The 13,552-nt window shown below is 39.9% G+C and overlaps 1 protein-coding gene across 1 annotated transcript in view; it reads left to right on the plus strand.

The window, feature by feature from the left end:
• Positions 1-9,571, plus strand: part of LOC311041915 (eosinophil peroxidase-like) — a 16,754-nt gene extending 7,183 nt beyond the window's left edge. The window contains exons 6-17 of the mRNA XM_084052398.1: positions 473-605; positions 988-1,111; positions 1,729-1,935; positions 2,192-2,555; positions 2,993-3,153; positions 4,367-4,619; positions 5,326-5,496; positions 6,244-6,481; positions 6,920-7,122; positions 7,370-7,407; positions 7,593-7,700; positions 9,064-9,571. Of these exons, the coding sequence (XP_083908524.1) occupies positions 473-605; positions 988-1,111; positions 1,729-1,935; positions 2,192-2,555; positions 2,993-3,153; positions 4,367-4,619; positions 5,326-5,496; positions 6,244-6,481; positions 6,920-7,122; positions 7,370-7,407; positions 7,593-7,700; positions 9,064-9,087 (2,024 nt within the window). The 3' untranslated portion in view covers positions 9,088-9,571. The remainder of the gene's footprint in view (positions 1-472; positions 606-987; positions 1,112-1,728; positions 1,936-2,191; positions 2,556-2,992; positions 3,154-4,366; positions 4,620-5,325; positions 5,497-6,243; positions 6,482-6,919; positions 7,123-7,369; positions 7,408-7,592; positions 7,701-9,063) is intronic.
• Positions 9,572-13,552: the final 3,981 nt, after the last annotated feature.

Here is a 13,552-nt window from a genome sequence, read left to right on the forward strand (position 1 = left end):
ATAGGCTACATCAGGGGTCTTCAACAGGGGGTCCGTGACCCCTAGGGGGTCTTCAGAGTAACTACAGGGGGGCCGCCAAATCTTTGTGTGATATGGACTTTTTTTTACACCAACCACTTGAATACTATCGTCCCTATTCTGAGGGGAACATTAACCAAAAAATAACAGATCTACAAGCACACAACGCGTTGTGTGCTTGTAGATCTGTTATTTTTGGCAAAGAGTTTTGGTGTAGAGGGGGGGAAAAAAGAGAGGACCAAGTACAGAGCCAACGGTCAAGTTTACAAAGTATTGACAGTTTAAGTGGTTAAATGTCTGAAAACACACATTTGACCTGAATAATATGTAGTGGGGGGGTCCCTGCTTCATCTCTCTCTCAGCTAGGGGGTCCTTGGCCTGAAAAACGTTGAAGACCCCTGTGCTGCATTATATAGAAACTCACAGACACAAACTTTTTATTGGTTCTTTTCAGATCTTCTTACTCCTGAGCAGCTGACGAGCCTCGCTGAAATAACGGGATGTTCTGCTCGAGTGCGTGACCCACAATGCAACACCATCCAAAACCTGGACAGGTTTCGCACAGCCACAAGCGTCTGCAACAACTTGTGAGAGCTGCCATCTTGCATTTGTTACATTACACAGCTGAGCCTAATTAGGCTGTATATAGCCATCAAGATGTATAACAGAATCAGAATCAGAATCACTTTATGTGTCACTTTCTATCATCAACTTTGATAGGACTACTTTAATTATATAATTAAAGTATAATTAAAGTAATTATATAATTTGATTTGATGATTGAGCACCTTGTGTTTTCAAGACATCAATTTCATTTTTGAAACTCATCGTTAAGAAAAGCAAATGTTCCAGAACAGTGTTTCTAATATTACTGCTAAATTTGTTAGAAATGTGTCTGGAATTGTCTGCTTCCTTTGGGTTTCTCAATTGAATCTATCAAATGCATGACTTTCATATATTTATTTTTAGGAGGAACCCTCGCCTTGGGGCCTCCAACACCCCGTTCGCCCGCTGGCTTTCTGCTGAATACGATGATGGGATCTTCCTGACAAAAGGCTCCAGAAAGAAGATCAACAATTTCATGCTCCCACTGGTATGATATAGATGTCAAATGTTTTACTTAAGTCAAAGTATCAATTCTGCAATATAGAAATACTCCGTTACAAGTAAAAGTCCGGAATTCAAAATGTACTTGAGTAAAAGTACAAAAGTATTGGTATCAAAATGTACTTAAAGTACCAAAAGTAAAAGTACTCATTATGAAGAATGTCCCATTTCAAGTTTTCAAATGTATAAACATTATTTTGAAAATAGCAGATCTACAAGCTCACAATGCGTCGCGACACATTGTGAGCTTGTAGATCGACTATTTTCAAATGGCCGAAATGCATATATTGCTGAAGTGGTTAATGTATGTTTGTAATAATAATTAAAATCTACAAAGTAACTTGTAACTAAAGATTTCAAATAATTGTAGCGGAGTAAAAGTACAAAATCCCCATCTGAGATGAAGTGGAGTACAAGTAAAAGTATTTGAAATTGGAAATACTCAAGTAAAAGTACAAATACCTCAAAATTGCACTTAAGTACAGTACTTGAGTAAATGTACTTACTTACTTTCCACCACTGTGCATGAAGCGTGACATAATCAGAATAACATCTTCAATAAATGACGTTCGCAAACGTAACCAATTTCTGCTCCTCTCTAAGGTGAGACAGGTCTCCAACAGCATTCTACGCACAATGGATGCCAACGTGGTCAGCGACAGAGAGAACACCCTCATGACCACCTTCTTTGGCCAGTGGAACGATCACGATCTCAGCTTCACGCCGTTCTCCCCCAGCATTCGTTCCTTCAGCAAAGGCGTTAACTGTGACGAGAGCTGTGAGGAAGAAGAGCCCTGCATCCCCGTTGTGGTTGGTGTCCTTCTTCCTGCCTTACTGCAATAATCTTTATGTTCATGTTATGTTATTATCCTGCAACATCCTGTGTCTATATAGATGTCTATATTATAGCCATTACGTCTATAATATCGACGTCTATATATAGTCTAATAGCCAACTATGGCTCACTGGGTTGGATATGCCATTAAACTAATAGGACAACTATTTTCACTATTTTGTCAAAGTACATACGGCTTAAGTGATTTAATCTATGCTTTCCAATGAACAGTTCCCCAAAGATGACCCTCGTCGCCCCCGCCCCCCTGAAGGTTGCCTGCCTTCCTTCAGATCGGCACCTGCTTGTGGAACAGGAACTTCTGCCTTCAATTTTGGCGGTGAACCCAACCAGAGAGAGCAGATCAACTCTCTGACATCCTTCCTTGACCTTGGCCAAGTATATGGGGCTGAGGAACAGCTAGCTATTCGCCTCCGTGACTTAACAAATGACGGGGGCCTGATGCGTGTCAATGCGTCACTCCGAGACAATGGACGTGAACTGCTTCCCTTCGACCCTATGAATGGAAACATGTGTGCCACACGCAGAAAGATCACCGGTGACCGAAATGCAACAGAGGTGCCCTGTTTCCTTGCAGGTTAGTGTGAGCTCTGTTTGACTCTGAGGCTGAGAATAAAATCTTTTAAAGGGATAGTACACCCCCAAAATGACTTTTTTTCTATCGATTAGTCACCCCATGGAGACTTGAATTCATGGATATTTTTTGTTTTTTGTCGCATTCCTAAGCCAATAATTTGATGTTCTGGTAGGAGACACAAAGAGTCTCCTTTGTGTCTCCTACCGGAACTGCAGCCTACCGGTCCACTGTTCATCAAATTATTGGCTTAGGAATGTGACCAAAACTAAAAAATATCCCTTTAATCTGATGACGAATGAAGAATGCTATTGATACATTCTTTTAAAGCCCACCTGACCACTCAAATTAAGGCAAACATCCAATGATAGTATTTGACATGTTGACAAGAGGAAGTGATTGATATTTGGTCATTGTCTGTTTTGCTATTTTTTTTTCAGGTGACACCCGTGTGAATGAGAACTTATACCTGACATCTCTTCACACGCTATTCCTGCGTGAACACAACCGTCTAGCGCGTGCACTGAAGAGAATTAACCCCCATTGGGACAGTGAGACGCTCTACCAAGAGGCTCGCAAGATCAATGGTGCCTACACACAGGTAACATGACCTTTGCAACGTATGAACTTGTGCTCATAATTCTCATATTAAAGGGATAGTTCACCCCCAAAATGACTTTTTTCCTATCGATTAGTCACCCCATGGAGACTTGAATTTGTGGATATTTTTTTGTTTTTGTCGCATACCTAAGCCAATAATTTGATGACCGGCAGCGGTTCCGGTAGGAGACACAAAGAGCCTCCTTTGTGTCTCCTACCGGAACCACTGCCTGTCCGCTGGTCATCAAATTATTGGCTTAGGAATGCGACAAACACTCAAAAATATCCATGAATTCAAGTCTCCATGGGGTGAGTAATCGATAGATTATTTTTTGGGGTGAACTATCCCTTTAAAAACATAATAATAATAATAAATCTGTGTAAGACAAGATAAGTTAGGCCATAGGGAAATGCAGGTGTAGTATGAAACACAGGAGAGGTGCAGGTACATAGTAAGCAGACTAAGCACCAAATCAAGGTACATAAACATAGGCTTAGATTAGAATTAGAATACACAGTATGTACAGTCAATAGATATATATGTTCAGTCTATCAATAAATGATGACGGATGAGAGGGGTCCTCCAGGATAGCATTCAGCTTCCTCCTTCATCCTCCTCGCCATAATCATCTCCAGACAAAATGGAGAAACAAGTGAACTACTAAAACAGAACTGCCAGGACTACAGAAGAGACAGACTGTACATATATTCATCCAGACCAGGGATGGGCAACTTTGATGATGGAGAGGGCCACTGTATTTCCACACTCACTCCAGAGGGCCACATTTAATATAATGTCGGGTTAATATAATGTCGGGCCAAGCTGAGTTATTTTTGGCTATTTTTTAATTGAAATCCTGAAAAGCAACATTTTTATTTAATTTCCAATGCATTTAGTTATACTTATGTTAACTTTATGAACTTAAATACAAATACATTGGACATAAAAAAATATTTTAAGTATTTTAATACCAGTCATTAAGCTACTAATACAGACTGAAGTAATTAAAGCGGGTCATGTTTGCATGTTTGGAATTGTAACAGCTGAAATCAATAATATATCAGTATTCCGATATTAACCTGCGGGCCGCATGAAGTGAAGGTGGGGGCCGCATGTGGCCGCCCCCCGGGCCGCCAGTTGCCCATATATGATCCAGACACTCACTGTTCCTGCACATGAAGGCTTACACACCACAACATTCCATATCTTCTAGGTGTTCGTGTTCCGGGACTACCTGCGACATATTCTTGGTCCTGCCGAAATCCGAAGGCTTGGGCCTTACCATGGCTACAACCCTAACGTGGACCCTAGCATCTCCAACGTGTTTGCTACAGCAGCGTACCGCTTTGCACACAACACACTCCAGCCTATCTTGCCCCGGCTGGATGAAAACTACAGGCAGGCTAACGTCCGCAATGTCCCCTTGTTCCAGGCCTTCTTTACTCCCTGGAGAGTTGTTTTTGAAGGTACAGTACGTCATTCAGTGAAGACCAGTGTACTATACAGTGGTGGAAAAAGTACTAAAATGTTTTACTTAAGTAAAAGTATCAATACTGCAATGTAGACGCACTCTGTTACAATTAAAAGTCCGGAATTCAAAATTTACATTTATCAAAATGTACCAAAAGTAAAAGTAAAAATGTTTGAAAATAGCAGATCTACAAGCTCACAGTCACAACGTGTCACGATGCAACACGTTGTGAGCTTGTAGATCTGTTATTTTCAAATAGCCTAGGTATAAAATAGGGCTGAAGTGGTTAATGTATGTTTTATAATGTAATATATCGATGTCTGCAAAGTAACTAAAGTTTTCAAATAATTGTAGTGGAGTAAAAGTAAATATTTGCCTCTGAAATGTAGTGGAGTAGAGGTAAAAGTATAGACAATTGGAAATAAAAGTACCTCAAACTTGTACTTAAGTACAGTACTTGAGTAAATGTACTTAGTTACTTTACACCACTGGTGTACTATACATGAAGGCAACACTGTGTAATGTGCAGAAAACATATCTTTCATGATTCACATTATAGGCTAACTCATCACAAAAATGTAAAAATGTGAAGTCCAAAAAAATGATTGTGTTTTCAAAGACAATCGGACAGTTGTATTAAATAATATTTCTTCAATGGGTATTGTAAATTTACCAATTTTGTTTTACATTGGTTTTCTCAGGTGGCATTGACCCCGTGCTGCGTGGCATGGTTAGATCGCCAGCTAAACTGAACACTCAGGATAACATGCTGGTGGATGCTGTGAGGGACCAGCTTTTCAAATTCATCTTTGAAGTAGCTTTGGACCTGGGCGCCCTCAACATGGCTAGAGGACGTGACCATGGCCTTCGTGGTACAGTACATGTGTTTCAACCTGGTGTCCATATTTCATTATAGGAGAAATAAGAAAGTCCGCACACTAAAAGATGTAAAAGAAGCTCCCAGTAAAGGCTTTATTGAAGCCTTGACTGGGCGCTTCTTTTAAAATGTTCACTTTATTATTTCTCTTATATATATCCACTGTTGGTCCTGCACCTGCCGTCCAGTGGATGTGCCAGTTTTATTGTTTCCATATTTCATTATAGGCCTATGCGAAGATTTCAAAATGTTTAAAATATATAAAACATTAAAAAACAACTTTTTGGGGGGTAATAGCATATCTACAAGCTGGGAACACATCTGTGTAATCACTTAAATTATTAGAATATTATTATTATCATTATTTTATACTTTGGGTATTAAAACATGGCAGATATACAAGCTCATAGTGCGGCACCGAGTGCCGCGCTCTGAGCTTGTAGATCTGCTATTTTAAAAGAATCGTGAAAATTTGATATATATATTTTAAAGCAAACATTTTTTACTCAAATCTTTGCTTCTGGGGGTCCCTGGAACAAAGTATTTTGCGATGGGGATCCGTGGCCAAATACATATATAATTTTGGAGGTTCTTGATGTGAAAAGGTTTGAGAACCACTAACATAACAACATACGTTTTTCAGAAAACTGTTATAGCATCTAGAAGACATTTGTAGAATCGGAACCTTACGCCTTAGTGGGTTCATCACAATCCATAACAAATGTCTTTGTTTACCAACAAGGTTACAACGCCTGGCGCAAGCATTGCGGGCTCTCTCAACCTCAAAATGAGGCTCAGCTTGGTCTAGTTCTGCAGAACCGTAACCTGGCTCGCAGGCTGCTTCAGCTCTATGGCACACCTGATAACATCGATGTCTGGCTCGGTGGCGTAGCCGAGCCTTTTAGCGGAGGTGCCCGCGTTGGCCTTCTGTTTGCCTGTCTCATTAGAAAACAGTTCCAGGATATCCGTCAAGGGGACAGGTGAGTGATATAGAAATACATACAGTACGCAGTATTCATACAATACATACATACATGCATGCATGCATACATACATACATACATACATACATACATACTGTACATACATACATACATACACACATACATACATACATACATACATACATACATACACACACACACACACACACACACACACACACACACACACACACACACACACACACACACACACACACACACACACACACACACACACACATACACATACAGTACATACATACATACATACATACACACATACATACATACATACATACATACATACATACATACATAAACATTTGTGTGTGTGTGTGTGTGTGTGCGTGCGCGCGCGTGCGTGTGTGCGTGATACACGTGTGTGTGTGTGTGTGTGTGTGTGTGTGTATCTCACACCTTCTTTTCTATTCCCAGGTTGTGGTATGAGGCTCCAGGCGTCTTCACCCGTGAACAGAGAGCTGAACTGCAACGCGTAACCCTGGCCACGATCATCTGTGACAACACTGGAATCCGCACTGTTCCTCAGGACGTCTTCACTGTGGCATCAAGGCTCGTCAACTGCAACACAATCCCAAGGCTGAATCTGGAGAGATGGAGAGAGCCGAGACGCAGCTCAGGTGAAAGAGCATTTTAATTCTTAATTGAGCGGGGGATTGATCTACTGTTCTTAGTAATATTCTGTTGGTTATAATTCATGTTCAATAATGTATGTATTATTCAATGTTCAAGATTCAATATTCGAATAATTGTTACATCTTGTGCACAAGTACATGAGAATACAATTAATTAGTTCTGCTTCCTCTGAATATAGCTAGTGAAATATAGCTGCAAATTATGGTTTTAATGAAAATTTTGCTGTTGCAGGCCCAGAAGAAAATAATCTAAATGTCCAAGGAAATGAGGTCAGAATCTGCTTTTGTTTTTATTGTACAGTGTTATTTGGTGCAATGTCTTGACAACCACTTGATCAAGGGTTATACTAACAATTTCACCAAGTTTATTTGATCAGCACCAGTCTCATAAATACAATCTTCTAAATTGTGAGACAAAATAAGCTAAATGTCATTTTTCTGTCTTCGACATGAAGAATGAGACAAATGCATTGAACCAAGACGAACAAGCCAACCAGGTCGACCCGATGGACCAAGAGAACCAGTTTCGTGGACTGGATGACCAGGAGCTTCAGGACAATCAGGTAATCAACTAATATATCTCGGCCAATAACAAGTCAGAATAGGCTCTATGCAAGCAGCCATAGCCTATTGTGAAGACATTCACAGGTGTTACCAATGATACTAATGAAGGCTCTGTTTCATTCTGGTCAAACAGAGTCAGGGTGCTGACATTGTGCATGTTGGAAAGACTCTGCTACACCAGTGGGTCTAAAAAACTCATGGTTCCTTAAGGGGTTTCCAAATGGCCCCTTACGGGTGTATAACTCTGAGAGTGTACAAATGCCGCGGGTCCATTTGGTTCCATTTGTACACTCTCAGAGTTATGGGGGTCATGGAAATTGAAAAATATGAGAACCACTGTGCTATACAAAATGGAACAGAGCCTTCATTAGTATCATTTGTAACACCTGTGAAGGAAGTGAAAATGCTGTGCTGCTGGGCTGCTGTGCATAGAGCCTAGTATGCATAGGCTCTGTAGTCCCAACTGTAGTCCCAGGTTTCGATAAGGTTGCATAGGCCTACCTGTTTCCTGCTCTGTTCCGGTTCATTTCCCTTTAGGGCATAGCAGTGGCGGCCATTTTCTGGTTCCATCGTTCCAGACCCCATTCATTTTTCCCATAGAGGTTTCCAAAAACATTTATATCAATTATTTTAAGCCTAGAATCAAGCCATCCAGGACCCTGGTGCCAAGCCAATCAAATGAACCCTGTGTGAAAAATGAACCAAAACAGAACGGGTATGCCAACTGACTACAGTTATGGAGAACAAGACCGATAATTCCCCATCATACAATGCTGTTCCGTGCCAAAATAGCAAACTTCCAATGCATCGCGTAACGACTCGTTGTGAGCTTATTATCTTTCTGCAGTGGTGGAAAAAATACTCAAATATCTTACTTAAGTAAAAGTACCAATACTGCAATGTAGAGATACTCTATTACAAGTAAAAGTTCTGAATTCAAAATTGACTTCAGTAAAAGTACAAACGTATTGGTATCAAAATGTACTTAAAGTACCAAAACTAAAAGTACTCATTACGCAGAATATAGAACAAGTTTTCAAATGTATAAAATTCATAAACATCCTTTGAAAATAGCAGATCTACAAGCTCACAATGCGTCACATCGCGACGCATTGTGAGCTTGTAGATCGGCTATTTTCAAATGGCCGAAATGTATATAGGGCTGAAGTGGTTAATGTATGTTTTGTAATAATAATCAAAATCTACAAAGTAACTAAAGTTTTTAAATAATTGTAGTGGAGTAAAAGTACAATATTTGCCTCTGAAATGTAGTGGAGTAGAAGTAAAAGCACTGAAACTACTTAGTTACTTTACACCACTATCTTTCTGTGAGAGTGACCTTTCATCTATGCTTCTCCCTAGATCCCACAGGTCACCACACATTAAAAGGGGACAAGAGGTTGCAGTAGTAATATGAAGAGTATCCATAGAGGCCTAGAGGGCCTTAAATACTGAAGCAACATCTTCTACCTTGATTGCTCATACACTGTGTGCTTAATTACTTAATATATTTGTCAACGATTCATCAAACATGATATGGGTTCCATAATTGTTTTACACTTTCTTGTAATCATTTGAACATGTATGCCAGTGAGATAGCATTTGAGCAAAATGCTGAAAATATTGAACACTGTTACTGTATGTACATCATACTGTCTATTTTTTCTTCTTACTATCTGTAATAACCTGTTTTAATTGCGGATTTTACCAGTATTATGTGGAAGAGCATATACTGTAATTGTGAACAAATATTATACCCTATGCACTGAATATATTTTGTATATTTTGTGATTTATCGTATTGCTTTTTGTTTTGTTTTACTGTAATCCTAAAAATCTGTTTTATTGTGCATTCAACATTAAAAAGGTGAAACTAAGCAATTTGTTTTTGCCTATCTAGAGCATAATGAACTTTCTGTTCATCAATATCCCCTATGTTATGCCAAATGTGTCACATAGGTTAAACTGCACAATTACTGCACCATAAACGTCCTGCTCATTGACTATACATTGCAGATAGCCTACAAGTATTTTGCTTGCTTGTTTCCTTGTTCTCTTGGCACTCAAATTCTTAGCCCATTCACCTTGCACCTGATTAGTCAAGTCCTTTTAGACTCTTGTTTTTATGTAGGCTACATTTTTCCTCAAAACTACTTCTATATGTGATACATTCTCAGAGCATCAAGCATTGCAGAGAAGTCTGTAACTTGAAAACATTGCCTTACAGTATTTTATATAGGTTTTTAGCTGTAATAGGCTCTATGCCCAGCAGCCATATTGGAAAGAAATTGGGCCTCTTCCTTACACCCTTCACAGGTTTTACCAATGATACTAATTTGTTCCATTTCATGTAGCACAGTGGTTCTCAAACCTTTTAATTTCAAGGACCCCCATAACTCTGAGAGTGTACAAATGGAACCAAATGGACCCGTAAGGGTCTCTCAGAGTTACACACCTTTTAAGGGGCCATTTGGAACCCCCTCAAGGAACCATGAGGGTCCCTGGACCACACTTTGAGACCCACTAGTGTAGCAGAGTGTTTCCAGTGAGCCAAAATGCACAATATCAGCACCCTGACTCTGTTTGACCAGAATGGAACAGAGCCTTCATTAGTATCATTGTACACCAAATTAGTTTGAAGTGGCCTGCACCTTTGACTCTAGCTTAGAAGAAGCTTTAATCAGCCAGTTTAAGCCAGTTTTTAATCAGCCTTTAAGGCAGCCAGTTGGCCAACGGTGGCCTCATCTGCCACCGTTGCCAGATTTTATAATATCAACGTGGCGACACCTAATGCAGTGGTGTCGGCAGTACTGGGCAGCTCCTCCTTGGGTTCGGGGTAGGTTCTATGCTTTCAGCCTTCTTTGTTGGCCTGACTGTTCCTACCTCAACCACCAGGTGAATTGGGTACTTCTATACCCACATTGGAGTGATCCAATGAGGGGAAACATAACAAAGGTTACGAAGGTAACCACGGTTATGTGACCTGGTTGGATCACTCCAATCCTGTCGTGGTGCTTGAGGCGCCTCGAAATGTTCTTCAAGCAGGCGCGCGTGGGTGTGGTGTGCCTATATAGGGGAGGCTACACCCCCATGCACACACAGGTGCGCACGGTAGTGAATCAGTTAATCCTTACCTTGAATGTATCCGTCCGCTGTGGAGTGATACCCACATTGGAGTGATCCAACCGGGTCACATAACCGTGGTAACCTTCGTAACCTTCGTTTTCTTGTCTGATGTCCACACAAAAGGTTCAGTACTGTCCACAATCAACCAGAAATTGTGTTGGATGCAGTACAGAGCCACTAACATTCTAAATATATAGGACTGGAATATGCTATCGCTCCCAAATTGACAGCACAAGGATTAATAGTTTGTTTACATGTTTGTAAAGTAAACGGGCGGTAATGTAATGCACAATCTATGTAAAGCGCTTTGAATAAAATCGCTATTATTTAAACGGTAAATAGATAGATTGAACACAAAAAATAGTACAAAAAAAAACAGACCCATATTTTCAGTTATGATGATCATAGAAACAAAAAACTAAATTAGTATTTCCCATCCAACTTGTAGTCTACTTTTCAATTATGTGAAGAGTTTCTACTATAAAATTCTGATATTTTCTAATTGGGATCTGATGAATTGACAACTTTTGACTTAGGGGTATATGGTGAAGGTCTGAGGGCATCTAGTGGGTGAAAGGAGAATTGCAAGTTAGAAGGTGAAGGAGAAGTACATTACATTACATTACATTACGGTCATTTGGCAGACGCTTTTATCTAAAGCAGCTTACATTCAACATAGGTAGGGAACGAAACTACTAATCACCTTAAGTCTTAAGTGCATTCTCTGCTAAAACAAGCAACCAAGAGTATACCTATCGCTAAGGTAAAAGTGCAATATATCAGCTACCTACTTTCTTAAACAGATGAGACAAATAGCAAAATCAAATGAGCAAGAGACAAAACAAATAAGTGTATCGAAACAAGATCCAATAAAACAATACAACAATAAAACAAGAGTTTGTACAACTAGTTAACAACAAGTAGGCAAGGCGAAGAGGAAGGGTAGTGTTTCCTGAAGAGGTGGGTTTTCAGCCTGCGGCGAAAGATGGGCAGTGACTCTGCTGTCCTGACTTCAGTGGGGAGATCATTCCACCACTGTGGGGCCAGAACAGAAAAAAACTGAAAAAAAGAAGTAGCTGGTGAGGAGAGACAAATACAGAAATAGTCAGACAGATGTGACAGAAACAAAGAGAGCCAGCGCCTGATGTGACTTGACAAAACAATGAAGACCAAATATTAGTGTTTCAAGCCCCCAAGCCACGAAAAGGAGCCAAATCTTTGTTTGCACCTCAAACATGACATTGATTCCCTTCCCTTTTTTAGAATGTGCTAGGGCATGATGTCACTATAGCTAAAAGTTTGGTAAAGGTCAAGAAGGTCAGAAATCGGGGAAAGGTGGTATTAAAGCCCAAAAGGTTTAAGAACAACTGTATACTATCACTCACCAGCTGCTAACACACACATCAGCTGATGCCTGTCAGTGTATTTACAAAGCATGGTCACAATACTGCCTCATCAAAGTTGGTATGGTGACTTTATACATTGTCAGATACTTGAATCTGACATGATATTATCATCAATTTACCCAAAAGTGGAGTTAAGAGGTTTTTGACCATTAATGTGGAGATTTTTTCATCTGAATTCATCATTCTAATCAATGATGGACAAACCACCTAACTCCACATGTTGAAGTGAGTGCGTTGCATAATCAACATACTGTATATAAAACGATCCCCTTTCATGGTAATTTACAGACCCTACTAGTATAATCAGTCAGTCGCTTTTTCTTTTTTTTTCTCCTTTCTTTTTCTTTGAGGATTTTACACTGACACGCAAACGTGTTATAATGTGCAGTCTGCAGTGCATCTTGCCTGACTAATAAAGAGCGTTCCTCAAAGAAAAAGAAAGAAAAAAATGTGAGTGAAAAAAAGCGTTGGTTCTGGGCCCCGGTTCGGACGCATATTAATAATTAATGGTCGGGCTCGATTCGGGTCGGACACAAAGCTGTCGGTAACGGGTCGTATTCGGGCTGAAAAAAATCAGCCCGATCCCAGCTCTAATGTGGATACCTTGTAGATTAGTTTGTTTTGTCAAGAAAGCAACACTGTTGCACATGGAGTATATATTAAGCTCAAGAAACATAATTGTGATTTCTTAAATGTGATTGGAATGAAAGGAAACATCTGTGAAATGAACATTTGAAGATCCATCTTAATAATGATCTTGCATACAAAAAGATAGAAGCCTAGGCATTGCCCATACTGAGTTTTTTGCCTGGGGGCTTATGTGACTTATTATTCTGTGCCGCTGTTTTAACTTCATCCTTAAAGGAGAATTTTGGACTAAAGTTTTATTACCTTTTCTATGATGTTATGATATCTTAGGATGAATGGTACAGTAGAAAAAGTTCTTAACTCCACCCCTGGTCCGCCACAGCTTAAAAGGTGTGCGGATAGGCCTGCAACAAAATAGGTGCAACGAAAAACAAAACAAAAAACCTAAGTCTCGCTAGATGAGACTGAAATCTCAAGATTTCAATCTCGTCTAGCGAGACTTCCGTTTTTGGGGGGTTTTTTTGGACAGTGTTCTGTCACTATGAACGTCAGATCTCTCTAAAAAAAAAAAAAGCTATTAAAATATGTGATCTAACCTAAGGCCTATCCGCGCACCTTTTAAGCTGTGGCGGACCAGGGGTGGAGTTATGATTTTTTTCTACTGTACCATTCATCCTAAGATATCATCAAGACATGGACAAAGCTGCGAGGGCCCGGTCACCGCTGCTTGCA

The sequence above is a fragment of the Gymnoscopelus microlampas genome (assembly GCF_963454915.1).
Source record: "Gymnoscopelus microlampas genome assembly, chromosome: 3".
Taxonomy (NCBI): domain Eukaryota; kingdom Metazoa; phylum Chordata; class Actinopteri; order Myctophiformes; family Myctophidae; genus Gymnoscopelus; species Gymnoscopelus microlampas.